Source organism: Fulmarus glacialis, unplaced genomic scaffold (genome assembly GCF_000690835.1).
Source record: "Fulmarus glacialis isolate BGI_N327 unplaced genomic scaffold, ASM69083v1 scaffold27718, whole genome shotgun sequence".
Lineage (NCBI taxonomy): Eukaryota > Metazoa > Chordata > Aves > Procellariiformes > Procellariidae > Fulmarus > Fulmarus glacialis.
Genome location: NW_009228033.1, coordinates 1 through 17,047, shown reverse-complemented (window position 1 = coordinate 17,047; position 17,047 = coordinate 1). Strand labels below are relative to the sequence as shown.

Here is a 17,047-nt window from a genome sequence, read left to right as displayed (position 1 = left end):
TCTATGATTCTATTCTATGATTCTATTCTCCTATTATAAAAGGATTTCGTTTTCAAAGAATAGGGTAATTTGCTATGCATGCCCAAGGCTATGTAGATTTATTATTATGCCTATGAAGTTAAAATAGGTATCATTCATAGTTGTTTATAGACATTTTATAGAATAATTTATATCTTCCAGATTACATTAATTTAACTAAATTATTTGGGGCTTATTAACAATAAATGAAAGGAGGCAGGGTTAAAGAGAAGTATTAAACTACTTTCCCTGTAGGTATACTTCTCAGTCTTTTCATTTGGAGTTGAAACTAGAACTTGAATTGGTTTGGATTAAGAGCATAATTTAAAAAATTCTCAACACTGATAAATTTCAGTACAGAATTCCGTCCTGACAGATTATAAATTGGAATATATTGTTACCTTTTTAAAGGGAACGTTATCGTTGTATTTTCTTAGGAATCCGGTACTCTAGCTTTCTCTGCTTGGTTTGTTTGTGGGTTGGGACCAATTCTGACTCTACAAGATAAAAATAGTATTTTTGTCGAAGGTTGTATCTAATCGACTCAATGTTGGTGTTCTGTTTGTAAAATTGCAGTTGCTTTTGATGCTAAATGAGGATTAATGTGCATGCGATGTATCATACTATGTGTGAAAGTGTGATCTTTCAATAAGTTCTTGGTGCCCAATGTCAATGTGTTATATTTTCTTTATTTTCATTTGTTTGTAAGGAATGTGACATTTCATTACAAAAGGAGCAGCTTAAGTTACTTTGGAGGGGTTTGCTCTGTGACCAGAGGAGTAGGAGTGAATGAGGTAATTTTTTTTCACTACTAGAGTGAAATAAAATAGAAACTGTACATTATAATCTCAGAGTTCATATGTTTCAGTATTCAGGGCTTTAAAGATAACTTATGTATTAAAAAGTTAGGATTCTCACAGCCAACCTTCTTGTATCATCATTAAACTACTGCTCGCTGTGCTTTTCTTTTTAAAAAGCATTCCTCCTGTCTGCATTATTCTCTTAATACGATCTTAAATTGGCTTTTAGTATATTTGACAGAAATTTAGACCCAAAAATCTCAAGACAGGAGTATTTGAAATATAGCACTGAACATCCTTTTGGGTCTTCTCGCTCTAAGAGGCTTGATCTTCTGAGGTGCTGATAACATGTAATTCTTACTGATTTTTTTTTAACATTAAAACTAGAAAAATTTGGTCCCTATGTTTGTTTTTTTTTTTTTAAATTATTGTTATTTTGTTTTCCCTCAGTGCAGTGTTAAATCAATAATGAAAATCTCCTGTTTTAACATGGGTTAACTGTACTATACAAAACTATATTACATACAGACTCCTTTCTGTAGGTTCACCAGCGGACAGGGATTCCCTCAGGTTAAGAGAGGAAATTTTTTTCCATTACGTACTTCATTGTGTTTATTTTCCGTATATGCACACAGTATTGTGATTGGCTGTACAGGATTACTGAAGTAGTAGGTATGTGGTAAGCCAGAATGAGCCGTTGTAGTGTTCATTACAATAACTTACGGTTTCTTTTTTTTTTTTTGCTTTTTTTTTTGCTTTTTTTAATTGCACTCCTCTTGAAATGCAGTATGGCCTCCCTTTGGCCATGGCACAAGAACTAGCACAAAGTCTTGCTCAGAACCTTGGAATACAATGGGAGCCAGCTGCCAGGAAACCGAGTATGTACATGGACATGGAGTCTTCTTTGGTCCTCCTTAGCTAAATATATAAACTCTTCCTTTGTAATATTTGAAACAAATACCAAACTTGCTGTAACTATAGAACAAGAATTGCTGCTTTTGGAAATATACGCACCAAAATTTGAGTTTAACCAAAATAAGAGCCACCAGTTTAGCATTCATTTTGCAATGACCTCAGTGATGTCCTGTGTCAGGAGTTTGGATTCATAACCAACATTCAAAGGTATAATGGCAAAACCACCATTAATTTAACTCAGAACTCCTTATCTATCATAATGAAACCTGTAACTCCTATAGAACCATCATTGACTTCTTAAAATACAAAAATATCTGATTTATAATTGAAGAAATGGTAAGAAGCTGTAACCTCGTCCAAGGTGACATTTGCTCAACTTGTTACCTTGCTGCTTCACAGCCAGAAGGTTAGACTGACGTGGCCTTAACACATGTAGAGTGTAGGTACAAAAGCTGCTGCAAAGAAAATTGTTGGGTTTTTCCACTCGCATCTTGTAAGCAATTTGGCTACTTTCTTTCTTTGTTTCTTCTTTAAAAATGTGAATGATAATGCTGACTTTATTTTGGAATCACTTCAGAAATCTGTGAATTAGGAAACAGTGTGGAAAAGCTTAGGGAATGTTGTTTTGTAAAGCATTGCTTTTGAATTGTGTAAACTTGCAAATTGCTAAAATATTTTCTATATCATTGTTTTTTGATTACAGGTAAAACAGAGTTCATATAATTTGGAAATCAGAATCTTTTTTAACTGTAAGATAGAGATTTTTTAAATGACAGCTTAGTTTCCTTATTTGGATACCCTTTATAGAGAAAGATTAATGAAAGACCTGGATAGAGCAGGAATAACCATATAAATAATCTGTGAATATTTTCTGTGGAGAAACAGTATGGATTTGCAGTAGTAACTAGAATACAGAACCTTTCTTCTTTAAAATATTACTACTTCGGTAGATAATTTTTATGGGTAGTTTGTAACTTCTGTTTTACCAACCATAAGATGTTGATCTTTTGTTTTCATTTCATGAATTTGGTCACTGTTGACTTACATGCTATAGCTGTAAGTAAACTGTAAATCCATTTTCACTCAACTACTTTTTCTAATGTATGTTTGATTGGCTGATTCACATACTACTACTAATAATTCTATGACAAAGGGAAAAAACATGGCCTGCCCCGGTAACAATTCTCCTTCAGGATGTTCTGTACACATTAGGGAGGAGGAAATGTGAACATTTTTGATCATTAGTATCATGTGTACTGCACATACCCTTGTGCTGCCTGTTTTGAGAGCATGTAGGGAAGAACGTTGTCAGCTATTTATAGCTTTCTATACTGCCTGAAACTTTGTGTTGAGTCTAAGAATGTGCACTTATGGTAATTTGAAAGTACCACATTTATATTAAGTATATTAGTGTCTCTTCAAGAGGGCTGGTTTCCTTTTTAGGGCTAGAATCTGTACAGCCAAGCAACCATCTAATTTTTGTATGATTAGTCAAGGTCCATTTTTATAGTGAGTACTTTATATTTATTGTAAGCATATTTATAACTGCTTTCATTTTCTGTTGTGTTTTGGTCTTGTCTGAGAAGAGTGTGACTGCACTGAATCCTGGGGTGGTTGCATCATGGAGGAAACGGGGTATGTCATAACTATCAGTAATCGAGGGCTCCGGAATGAGTTCATAGTTTACATTGTGACATAAATATTTATGTATTGGGTTTTGTCCATGTGTTTTAGTACTAATAAAAGAAAAACTAGAAGCAGTTGGAACAACCCAAACATACAGATCAATGATTTCAATTTTCAGCAGTTCATTCCCTTTGCTATTCACATTTTAGGAAGTTACTCATAAATCTTATATTTTGAAGTGCAATGCAGTGTATTCGCTAATGCTTTGCTATACTTAACAATGATTGAAAAGTAAAGAATGTATATTTTTCATTAAATAAATCCAGTTACACTTTTTACACGCAGCTGAAGAAGTGTTATAATACAGTTTTGATAAGTGATATTTCTGTTTTCCTCCTAAATTTTAATTATTTTTTTCCCCAATTCCTTCAAAATTCTAATTTTGAGTGAACAGATCTCTCTGCTTCTGTTGCAGTGAATAAAAGTAGAAACCGGAAGCTTTCAGTAAGTGCTCTCAATCCTTAGCTAAATGGTCAGTCAGTGAAGTATGAGGGGGAAGCACATCCATATGGAAGGAAACCAGATTTCATTGCCCTCCCTCACACACTGCTGGAGATTCTTTTCTCTGTACTGTAAGCAATTGATTAGAGAAGGATAGCTTTTGAAACATAGGTTTTTGAGTCTTATAAATCACTTCCTGTCAGAATTCTTGCTCACTGTGAAGCTTGATTGCAAAAATCATGGAGAAAATTAGTTATAAATAAGACAGAAGGAGCTTAGTTTCTTCATATGGTATTTGTAAATTGGTTCTTCAGTAGAATTGCCGTGTGGCTTTCCTGTAGACTTGTAATTGTCAGCCACCGTATGAATGCAGCAGAAAATTATTCAGTAAGTTTGCTTCCGGAATCCGAAGTAAGGCATCGATCAGAATAGGTAATAGCTTCCTTCCTGTAGTGAACTCATTAAACTATCAGTCTCAAATGGAAATACCAGTAGAAGAGGTTGTGGAACAAACTTCTGTAGATAAGGTAAGAGTAAAAAGAATGCCAGGAGCAGATGATAGTCACCCAGAAGCTGAAAAAGGACTAACTAATGAAATGGGTGAATAATTAGCTGCAGTGTAAAGCCTTTTCGTTTAACTCCATCAGTGCCAGAAGACATTTTTTTGTGTATAGAATAATTCAATGGGGAAATGTCAGCTTAACAGCAGTGAGCTACTAGGAAAGGAATGGAGAACCTCCTTATGGCATGGTTACCCCCATCTTTAATAGTGTGAATAGTTCTCATTCCCAGATCTCAAAACATGGCTAATAAAAATATCAGTTTCTGTGTGAGAAATGACTAATAAAGTATGTTTTCATCAGGCTGGGAAAAAGATGGAGATGAGGAAATGTGAGAGAAGTCTGTAACATCATGAACAACATAGCAAATGATTACTGTTTCTTCCAGTGTAAGAACTAGGGAGACGTGAAATGAGACTAGCAAATAGGTGACAGAAAAATCAGGATGAAATTGTTCTTCTACCAGTCTGTAATTAAGCTGTGAAGGTTCTTGCTATAGCATCTTGTAGACACTAAAAGATTTTGGGCAAATTCATGGGAGAAAATACAATGAAGATTATTAAATAAGACAAAATAAGGCTTCCTGAGAAAGTCATTGAGCTGAAAACTGTTGGAAGGTGGAAAAATATTCTGCAAGTAGTAGTACAGTGCTCTGTTCTCTACTATTCCCTGGGCATATTCTCAGGGCCAAAGTCAGAGATGGGATTTGGGTGAAGTGGATTTTTAGTCTGACCTTATACAGCTGTTCTTATGGCTACAATTACTTTTACTTTAAAAATTAACCTTATTAACAGGATCAGATTAACTGAACAGTTTTAAAACCCTGGCATGAAATCAGGGATCTGATAAGTAATCCATCTTTTAAACTGCAGCTGCAGGGAGAACAAACCCAAGAGAACACTGGATAATGCATGCAATCAAGAGGGTGCATAGCAGCTATTATGATAATGTGGTTTCACCTTATTAAGAAGATTAGAAGACTATAGTTTCATACCCTGTAGATCCATATAATAGAAATATAAAAATGCAAAATGTTTGAAAACTTTTTCTTTTGTTCTGATTTTATTGTTTGAGAATAAGACTGAGCTGACATACTGTTGCACACAGTGGTTGTAAGAAACTGGGATTTACAGTATTTAAAAAATGTTGTGGCCCCTCTGCCCCCTTCCAGTAACTGCTGATGTTTCAAGGCATTTACTCAGCCAATTCTTTGCCATTTTAGGGTATACCATTCCAGGAAATTCTCCAAATGCAGCATTGCAGAATACAAAGAATTTTTACTTCGTGGGGGAGGTGCCTGTCTTTTCAACAGGCCAACAAAGGTAATAAATATGTTGGTAGTCAGCACTTCTGCTAAATAGTGTAATGAAAATGTAATAATTTCACTAACATTTATCTGTTCTCAAATTTATTCAAATGTCTGTTTTCTTGAGGTTGCTTGTAATTAGCTGACTGTTCATTCCCATAACATTTAAAAATAATCTTAAGAGGAATGCAACTTGTTTTCCATTAATTCTTGATGCTCAAATAATGACAAATATTGCAGCTGGTTTTTCACAGCTAGATACATCCCCATTCAGCATAAATGCACTACTTATTAAGCTGGAAGTAGTGCAAAATAAATCCAGAAGTGAGGTCGTATTGCATGCTCCACATACACTCAATTCTTGGACTTTTTGCCTGAGAATGCTATTATCACATTAGGAATTAGAAATCAATAGTTTACTTCATATAGACAGTAGCAGCTTGGGATTGTTCTCAAAGTTAACTTAATTTCATTTCATTTCAGAGGTACATCTAGGAAACTCTGTAATTTATAACTCTTTCCTTGCACCATCCATTGCTTTTTTCACGTAAAAACTTATCAAGGTCATAATTTTTTCTAAGGCAATATTAGCATGACATCCTTCTAAAGCTGAGTAGTATAAAAATATTCCGTGTGGCTCTTTTTGCAAAGTAAGATCAATCCAAAGTATTAATATTCTGTTTAATCATGGTGTCAAACTTGCTGTCCTTGTAGAATTTAATACCACATGAGACTATTAGGCTGTTCTGTTTACTGTGCTGTATCCTTTAGTAGACCACCACCTTGCACTAATTAACTAAAAGAATTTTGCTTGTTAGAGTGTTTTTTATTCTTTTCCCAGGGTAGCAATCTTTGCTTATAGAATAAGAATGTAAGAATTCTTGCAGAAAATAGTAAATAGGGAGAAAGAAAAACACAGCTTCATTTTTTGATGATGGTTGTCTGACAAGGTAATGTGAACAAATTGTCAAATTGACTGTATACAGAATAAAAATCTGTTTTACTTCCATTAAAATGCTCCCAGGAGAATGGTTGAATTATATTTATATGCTACCTTGTCAGTGTTTCACAGCTTTGAAGTTAAAGTACTTGGGGGGAGGGGGGATCATACAATGTTTTGAATCCTATTATTTGGAGGTTGGGAGGTAGGGTAGAAAATGGTGTGCTTAATCTTTAGGTAAATAAAACGTAGTTGTGGTAAGCAGTCGCCATGATGTCGTTTTTAATTATAAACTTTTAGTTATGCTCTAACATGTATATGAACATTTGATGGTTCCTGGTTAATGATGTAGAAAATTTGTGTGTGTTCTGTTTTTTTCTTGCATTTCTCTGGTTGACCCCTTTTTGTTTTCTTACGGGCTACAGGTCAGATAACCAGGTCTGTTTGATGAAGAACTGAATTTCAGGTTCAGAATAAGAGGTCTTGCTGTTTCCACTGAAGCATAGTAGCAGTAACAGTGGCTTACAGAGGAAAAAAAAGAAATTTCAGTTTTCTGAATTGTGTCGACATTGCTAGTGAAGAATAGCACATATGCGTATTGCTTCAGTGTCATTTTGCTTCTGGCACCCAAAATTGTAGGTGCTGTTGATTATGTATGTGGTTTATGCAACGAAAGTAAAGTGTTTTCTTTCTTTTTGATGAGGCGTTATGATTCCTCCCCTCCCCCACCCCTGCAAAGTACCAAAGAAGAATTCCATCCAAGTTTATAAATAAATTGTATTGTATTATATGTTATGTTTTATATCTTCATGATCCTCAACAGCTGTACTGCCACTGAGCCCATGCAAAAAGAACATGTTTACTTGCATCTTTCACCCTTATCTAGCTGTAGATTATCTGTTCTCATTTTAACTTGTTAACTTTTAACTTCTCATTTCGACCATGTTCTAGTGATGAATGTGTTTCTGTTGCTAATATCCCAGTTAAATTGGAGATTCCTGATATTCTTACATGATTTTAAAGCAGAACTACTATATTGAAAACAGAAGGTTTTTGCAAAATTCTTTCTGTGACAAGACTGAAAAATATCTTAAATCACCTTTAATCAAAATTATGATATGTGAAACCAGTATAGAATCTATATAATCCTGAACTGTAGAATTTATCTGTATTGTATATATCTGGTCCTAGGATTAACTGTTTAGCACTATCTGTATGTGGTTGTGTTGTTCTAACTTACTAATAAGGCACATAGAACTTCCTTTTGGCAGCGTTTCTTAATGTTTATTATTTTCATGCGCAAACATGTTACACCGGAAGTTTCTTGAAGGAATTGTCAGAGAAATGGGAGTCCATAGAATAGGAATGATGTTCAAATGTTATCCCCTTGAGTATTTTTTATTGTCTCTCTGTTTATTATAATTTTCTGAGATCAGTATTCTCCTAAAAAGGGCTAGCATTCAAGTGATTTAGCTGTACATCTTTCATGTCTGAACAATTCTGACTAGCAGCACTTGAAAAACATGCTGCCTTCCCCATCGCAGTAGCACGGCATATATATTTTCTGTGAGAGCATGTTTCTGTAGCATTGTGGAAATGGGCTATGTGTGACAGAAAAGTCATTTGATACTAGTTTTATTCTTACTTTGCGGGGGGGCTTTTTTGCTTTCAGCTCTTTGAAACCACCGAGTGTGGAAATGGATATGTAGAAGCAGGTGAAGAATGTGATTGTGGTTTCCGAATGGCAAGTAGAGTTATATATTACTCCACAAGTCTTTCTTGCAAAATATATTAAGATAAATTATGTGATTAGTAAGGGAGGGGGAAAGGTTATGGAAATTAATTTGTTTTGCCTATCGTTAGGGAATAGCTTCATTAAAGGACTGTGTTAAAACATTTTTTCAAGTGAGAATGAGTGCAAAGACAGAGAGTGTCCTGAGAACAGTTCCTGTTATACCAATGACAGGATGTAGCTATTTCCCAGCAATTTTTGAATTGCACTGTAGGAGTGCTTTACTTTTCCTGGATAGCGTGTCTGGAGTGGTAGACTCCTTATCCAGCTTTGGAGAGAGGTGCCTGTGTTCGGACAGAGTAAGTAAACTTGTTTTCTTCTCTATTGTAGAAATATTCCAATAATGATTTTGCAAAAATCTGCCCTGTAAATTTGAGTCCTACTTCTAGTATTTAGATATGATGGCACCCACAATTAGTTTTCTTAATCTTTTTTCTGCATTGAATGCAATTTGACTAAGCAGCATGCATTTGGCACAGGCTATTCCACACCTGTGAAGAGGCTTCAGAAGGTGTGAATCCCCTTGTTGCTATAGCATATATGTTCACTGTTTTCCCTTTACTTTAGTATTTGAGGTTTTCCCTTTACTTTATTATTTGAGCATTGCAAAGAATTCTTCCAGCTGATAATTTCAGCTCATCAGTGCTGAACTAAATCTTTTGTCTGCTGTTACGTAATTGTTTGTTGGAAAGATTGTGAAGAAAAAACTTATTTAAAATGGAAAACTAAAAATTTCGCTTAATATTTTCTTCAGGAATGCTATGCAGACTGTTGTAAGAAGTGCTCTCTTTCTAATGGAGCTCATTGTAGTGATGGACCCTGCTGTAATACATCATGTCTTGTGAGTGTTGCTGCAGTATATCTATTGTTCTTTTCAGTTGTCCGTGGAAAGTCATGTGTAGCCTGTTATAGTTCAAAGTGTGTTTTATGTAGAATGAAAAGGAACAGTTTATGTGGACATAATCTTAGTCCTGAACTATATTCTTCATTTTGTAGTTTTTCCCACGAGGCTATGACTGTCGATATGCAGTGAATGAATGTGATATTGCAGAGTTCTGCACTGGAGATTCTGGCCAGGTATGCATGCAGAAGCTTTTTGTGCTTACACTATTGATGTTTGTTTGCACTCATTTTTATATCAATTTAAGAGGAAAATCCAGATTAACAAACTGCACACTCATATACCCAAAATAACTGTGGGGAGCCATTTTTTAATCCTAACAAAATTTTTTAAACGTAAGAATAAACTATCATAATCTCAAAAAAAATTAATCTAAGTGGACTCAAAATATGACTTCTGTAGGTTTATTTGTTTTTTAAAACTCGTGGGGTTTTGCGTATCCTTATAGTATTTGTGTTAGATATCCTCCTTTACTCTTTGCCTGGTCTATAGTGTAAGTACTAAGAATATACTGCAAATGTGAATGGTTTCAAAGCTAATAACAGTAAGATTTTATGAAATAAAATAGTTTAAAATATAAATGTAGAAAATTACAACTAATTGAGTATAGAATCATAGAATCATTTAGGTTGGAAAAGACCCTTAAGATCATTGAGTCCAACTGTTAATGTAACACTACCAAATCCACCACTAAACCATGTCCCTAAGCGCCACATCTACACGTCTTTTAATACCTCCAGGGATGGTGACCTAACCGCTTCCCTGGGCAGCCTGTTCCAGTACTTGAAAATCCTTTTGGTAAAGAAATTTTTCCTAATGTCCAATCTAAACCTCCCCTGGCACAACTTGAGGCCATTTCCTCTCGTCCTATCTCTAGTTACTTGGCAGAAGAGACCAACCCCCACCTCGCTACAACCTCCTTTCAGGTAGTTGTAGAGAGCAATAAGGTCTCCCCTCAGCCTCCTCTTCTCCAGGCTAAACAGCCCCAGTTCCCTCAGCCGCTCCTCATAAGACTTTTATAAAGTGTTATGTTTTTTAAGAGTGTGCACATGTATGATAATTTTAAAAGTTGTAGATCTTACGCATTTCTCTTGAAAACATTTGGCTAATTCTCAAAAGTATAGGAATAAACAGCAACCAAAAGGTTGTTTTAACTTGAGTTCTTTTAAATAGTCAACATTCTGTACATCTTCCATTTTCACAGCAACTTTGACACTTTAGGTGATATATGCTTCTTTTCAATACTGAGTATTTAGCTTCAAGGTTATATAAGAACTTCATAATTCTGCTGCAGTCATCTACAGCATTAAGTTCTTAGCTTTGAGGAAATAAGATTCGGGATAGATCACTCTCTCTGGGCATTGGCTGTAATTATAGATGCCAATAAATTAACAGTAACCTCTTTTTATATTATCATCTGAGACATCCACACTTACAGATAAGTAGCTATTGCTGAGATTTTAGTGTAAATCTTTTATTCTGTAGATGGAGCATTCTTAATGGGAGGGAGAAGGGCTTTCTTAAGCTAGAAAGGCTGCCCTCAAAGTATTGGTGAATATGGTACATTGCAGCAGCATACGCTTTCCAAATCTTCACAGGTCCCTTTTTGATGAGGAAAAGCTTTGCGAATGGTTAGCTCCTAGCTTTAGTAATCTGAGGCTTCTGGACCTAGTGACTTGTTCATACCAAAGAAGTTTCCAATGCCAAGAGAACGTGACAATTTACATCATAAAAAAACCACAGCTCTGTAAGCAATAGTCTGATAGGCTACAACTAGATGCTTGCTTACTTTCTTAGTGGAACTGAAATGAATGCAGTGGCAGTGTTGCAAACATGGCCCCAGTATTAGCTACCAAATATCCTGTTACTGAACACATTTGTTTTGCTTTTCATTTTGCCTCACCTCCTTAATTTCTACTTGGAATATGCAGAAAGTTAGAATCAAACCTTGTATTTCATGGCTCAAGATGTTCATTTTTTCATTTGTGCTTGTAGCTATAAAGATTCCTGCACTAATTATGTTATCTACCTCCTTTATATCTTGTGCAATTGTCTTTTAAAACCAGGAAAATTCTATGTGATCCTTTGATATATTATTACAGTACACATTATAAAAAAAAAATATGAATTTTTTTCAGTGTCCACCAAATCTTCATAAACAAGATGGGTATGCTTGTGATTCTAATCAGGTATGCGGTGTTTTAAAATCCCTGCACACCAGCAAATAGAAATCATCCAAATACGTTTTCTTTTTTTTTTTTTTTTTTGATCCTGTCTTCCATATTTCTTCATAAATTTTGTCTTTTGGACATCAATGTTGCTTGTGCTTTATGCACTCTATGAATAGTAAAAATTTCTACTTTGAGTAAAATCTGCTTTGGTATCTCTACATTTTACATGTAGATCTTTTATTACACTCTAATAAGCTCTTTACAACTATGTAAATGAGAAGTATAAAGCAGCTGCTGAAATGTCAGTATGTATTAGACACCAACTGACTTCGAGACTCTGGGCCAAAATGCGTACTCTATCTACACAAATTCACGAAAACTATTATACATCCCAATATGTGTGTGGAGAATCAAAATGAGACATTTGTTGGGGGAGGGGAAGGAAATGAAATAGTGTTCAGTTCTCATTGCTAACATGTTGTGTTTTGTTTAGGGTCGTTGCTATAATGGTGAATGCAAGACAAGAGATAATCAGTGCAAATATATCTGGGGATCTAGTAGGTTGACTTTAACTACCTTAAATGTATTTTATTTCTGGTTCATTCCTGCCTTTGTTTTGTATTTTTAGTATTTTTATTTTTTGTTCTTGCCTCTGTAAGTTCAAGTTTTCTGCTCAGTAGAGTAGACTGCAGTGCGAAACAGTGGCTTGATTGCCAAGTGAAATTTCGAGTTTGGGAGTAATGACAGTGAGATTGTTCTGATGTCTTGTGGTTGCAGACATAGGAAGGGCAGCAAATGCTAGACTCTGGTGGAATTATGTGAGAAAACATATAAAATATTGGCAACTTTGGGTTACTGTTACCAGGGGAAAAAAAATGGGTCTGAGGATTTTTTGGGTATAGTTCAAAACAGACGTTTTAGGGTTTTTTGCTAACAGTTGTCAACTCCATTATCCCAGCAGTGGTTCATGCTAAAGCTGCTCCACCTTGCCTCTTTTTGCTATACCATCCTACAAGTCAGGAAAATTAGTACATTGGAGTGAATTTAAATATACATAGTATGAATTCAAACCCAGAGGTGTTGAGTAAAATAGAATTGCGGTTGCAGTGGATTTTGCTTGCAGCTGAGAGGGGATGTAATGACTTTGAGTCAGTTCAGCAGAGCAGAACTATCAGGATGTCCTGTACTCTAGCACTTAATGTTTTCTTGTGCGTTTTGTCTAATCATAACTACCACTGCTGAGACTGCCTATTTGAGACAGAAGAATCATTCCATTCTAGGGAAGGTGGGAGGAGAGGGAATATAGTTTTACCATTTATTGTTTGTCTTGTACAATACGAAAGATGTTATATAAGTGTGAAAGTGGATGGAGAGAACATTTTCTTTGTCTTCTGATGCCTTTTTGAGCTTTATGTTGCCACCTCACATTTATTGATAATATTAAAGGCAATAGATGTTTTGTTAACTAATTTCTTCGTCTCTTAGAAACTTATATTTTAAAATACTTGGTTTGTCATCTACAAAAGTGATTTTATTGAAACTACTCTATCTTATTTACGTTTAATATTTTATCTTCCTCTGTATAATTTTTGTGCTTTTCTTTTTTTCTTTTTTAAACTTGCTTTTTAGAAAAAACAAATGGGCTTGCTAGTAAATAATTGTGGTTTTAAACCTATTAGTTCAGATTTCTACTCCTAAAAAGCAGTAGAAATTACACTCTGACTGTTCAACCTTGTTTTCTCTGTGAACTCCTAAAATATAAAATAAAATAAACATTAAGTTGATGTCAGAACATACGCTTATCGTATATGCCATGTATAAAATCTTTGATCTCCTGAAATACAGCTCAGGAATAATTGCAGTGCAAACAACTAGATTAAACCTAAGTGCAACTGTTACGAAGTGAACAAAATTAAGCCACGGATAAATTCAAGTGCAGAAGACAATACAGACACTGTGGAGATTGCTTTTTTTAAAAGTTCAGAGTAAATTTTGAACATTGAGCATTATTTTAGAAAAACCATCTGTAGGTATTGCAGTTCAGTCTGCTAGGTTCCCACTGTAGTCACTGGAAAATACCATCTGTGTACATACACATGTGGTTAGGTTTCTGTTTTGTATTAAAAAAATAGAACTGTTGCAATAAATCATGCAGCTGTCATGTTGCCAGTGAAAAGTACATTCCTTTTTTGTTTCTTCATCAACAGAGTCTTCAGGATCTGACAAATTTTGTTATGAAAAGCTTAATACAGAAGGCACAAAAAAAGGAAACTGTGGAAAGGATGGAGACCGATGGATTCAGTGTAGCAAACAGTAAGTTCAGCTTGGTAGAGATTATTTGTATTTTAAATAGATTAATACTGGTTTAATATTGCCTACTTTTTCATTAATGTTTCAGCAGTTTGTTTTGGATTATTTTGAATCTTCTTTCCCTCACAAGGTTTGCATCTTGAAAAAGTTCCATAGCTCATTCTGACAAATCCATGGGTGACTCAGCAATACACTTGTAAAGAATTCCAGATTTTCGGAAGAATGTACTGTGACTTTAATTCTTTCAGAGAGCTGGGGTCAAGGCAGCAAGAAGTCACAAGTTCACAATATAAAAACACCTCAGACTTGGTAGGGATAAATTAGGCTGCAAATACACACACTATTTTCTCTTGCTCTGAGATTGAAACCACATTATGCTATTTCAAGTTTGTTCCAACCTTTATTTTGACCAGAGAGGACCCTTAGACATTTGGATGCTATAAAGAAAATAGCTGATTCATTTGCATGTCATCATTACTAGATAAATATTTGATTAAATGTACTTTTTAAGTTAATGATCGTTAGTGGATAAACTTAAATTTCTCCTAACTTACTTACTGTTTTGTAGTTTTTAAGTATGCATGTAAAAATTTCAGTCTCGGAATGGTGTTTTCCTTCTTTGAATATCTGATGTTTGTCAAGTGGCTTTTTTTTTTTATTACATGATTCGCTTTTCAGATAGGATCATAAGCAAAGAAGTTGTTTAATGGATTTTTTTATATTTAGATGAGAATAGTGTTGTTCTGATATGTATATTAAAAACCTCATTTGTATAAAAGCTTTTCTTGGTCAGTAGAGAGATGCAGAAAAATGGTCTAGCTGAAGGGCCATTTAAATTTTTTGCAATTTTAACAAATACAATTTCCAGCATTCATCCAGCTGCTTCTATGACTTAGGACAATTAAAGTGAGAGATGGAAGTTTTAAGCTGATATCTTTCTATTGAAGAAGGTACATGTAAAATAACATCAAATAAAGCAGATTTTTTACCAAAATTCAGGCACACAGACTGCATGCTAACAACTGTTATTATGGTTCTGTTGTTCTGCAAGGGAAATAAAATACAATTAAAAATTCGAACTTCACATTAATATATGGCTTTCAAGCTGCTAGAGAGAGGGAAATGTAATTTAGCCTGATATGACAAGGCTTTGTACAATTTGGCTCCTCTTTATTGTACTGTATTGTATTTAGAGCACAGATAATTTTTTTTGTTGATGTGAACATTCACTGGTGCATTAGAATGAACAATTACTTGTTTCTGCCTCTTGTCGTTTATATCGACTAATATTTTATTTCCAGACTTGTACTCTGAAAGTCTGTCATGCAGCTTATAGTAATATATTACTTAATGTGATCAGCAGCATCTTTGCCAGTCTTTCTTTTTTGTAAGTTTACTTCATATTATTCCAGTAACTTTTTGATTTATGTTTTCATTTTACAGTGATGTTTTCTGTGGCTTTTTGCTCTGTACTAATCTTACTAGAGTTCCACGAGTTGGTCAAGTTCAAGGAGAAATTATCCCAAATTCTTTTTATCATCAAGGACGAATAGTGGACTGCAGGTAAAAGATAATGCAGTGTTCCAGCATGATTTTGCTTTGTCAAACCTAATTGAATTAAGATAAACATATATGTAAAATTGTATGATTTTTAGGTAATGAATATCTTACAGCAAAGTTATTATTCTGAGTGGTATTTCTTTTGATTAAAAAAAATAAAAAGGCTAATATTCCACATCTAAAGAGGGCGAAATGTGGGTTATCCTCCTGATTACTCTATCTGGTCTCTCCAGTGGCAGGATAAGATGTTAAGCTACAGTTCAGTTAAAGGGCAGGTAAACGGGTTTTAGTCTACTGTGCACAACACTGGATTTGTATTTTAAAGACATTGGCAACATTGCTGTCATGCTAATAATACTCTCTTACATAGTTAGGTCCTGAGTGAACAATGATTCTTAATTCTTCTGTTATTCCACTAGTATTTTTATTTAAATGTCATCACATGGGAAGTTAGTTTTTTAACATTTTTCTAGCAATAGTATTTCACAGCATTTTTTGGGTGGGAAAAAAAGAAGAAAAAAAAATTAAAAAGCACAGCCCATCAAAGACTGTTAAAAAAACCCCAAAGCCTAAGGTGCCCTTTTTGAGTATTTAAGTCATTATCTAGACTTTTTTTAAGTCTGACAACTGGAACACCTTGTCTATGCTGTGGACAGACAGAAAAACTTTATAATTTTGTTCAGTCTGTCTGTATGCTTGAATGAGGCTTTTAGTATCTACACTAACATGTTTAATATTTTCAAAAGACTCCAGTCATAATACTAATAGTATCTTAAAACTTATTTCTCCTAGTGGTGCTCATGTTCTTTTAGATGATGATACAGATTTAGGTTATGTGGAGGATGGAGCTCCATGTGGACCTCACATGATGTGTCTGGACAAAAAGTGCCTGCCAATTCAGTCTTTGAACATAAGCAGCTGTCCGATAGGTTCTAATGGAAAAGTCTGTTCCGGTCATGGGGTGAGTCTGTACTGGGAGTTAGCAGCTAAGCTTCTCCAGCTATCTCTGCTATATCTGATCTTAATGTACCCTGTCGAGTTCTCTACCTGAAAGTGTTCCTAAAACCTGTTGATCTGAAAACACAAATGTTAGATTCAGGGGAAGACTGCCATTCTGTGAAGCATAGATAAAATTTTAGAAAGCAAAGTTGTCAAATTAGTTCTGCAATTATAGTGGTGTTTTCATTGCTAGCAAGGAAGAGCTTTGACATCAGTTATTGTAAAGACTTCTGTAATGTACTACCCATATTTCAAGCTACTTGCCATCTTCAGTTAAACTTTTTCATGCATACTAACACTTTTATAAAGTTGGTCTTGTGTTCGTGGAGTTATACCTCATTACTTAAATAATTAAAATTCTAAACTGTTGGACCTCAATAGAGATGATACGTTCTTCCTGAACAGATGCAAAGGGCAGCCAAACCCCCTCAGATACAAGAGCAGCCCCCAGAGAGCACGAGCAACCCGGCGCGCGGCGGGCAAACAGGGCGTGGCGCGGCAGAAGGGCATGGCGCGGCAGTTTGCGCGGCAATTCGCGCAGGCAGGGTGTGCAGGGAAGGCAAGTGGGCAAGGCGCAGCCCTCCTCCAGGCCCCAGAGGCTAGCTCAACAGAGGCTAGCTCATCGCCCTCCCAGAAGAGGACCTAGCC

The 17,047-nt window shown here is 35.1% G+C and overlaps 1 protein-coding gene across 1 annotated transcript; it reads left to right on the top strand.

Annotated features, from left to right (window-relative positions):
* Positions 1-671: 671 nt before the first annotated feature.
* ADAM23 (ADAM metallopeptidase domain 23) lies at positions 672-16,361 on the top strand (the record flags this gene model as incomplete). Its single annotated transcript, XM_009583366.1, has 12 exons — positions 672-812; positions 1,606-1,696; positions 3,320-3,368; positions 5,643-5,742; positions 8,339-8,410; positions 9,213-9,299; positions 9,455-9,535; positions 11,498-11,548; positions 12,024-12,087; positions 13,738-13,843; positions 15,284-15,403; positions 16,193-16,361. Coding segments are annotated over 12 exons (1,131 nt in total), but the record flags the coding sequence as incomplete, so codon positions are not given.
* Between the last annotated feature and the right edge of the window lie 686 nt (positions 16,362-17,047).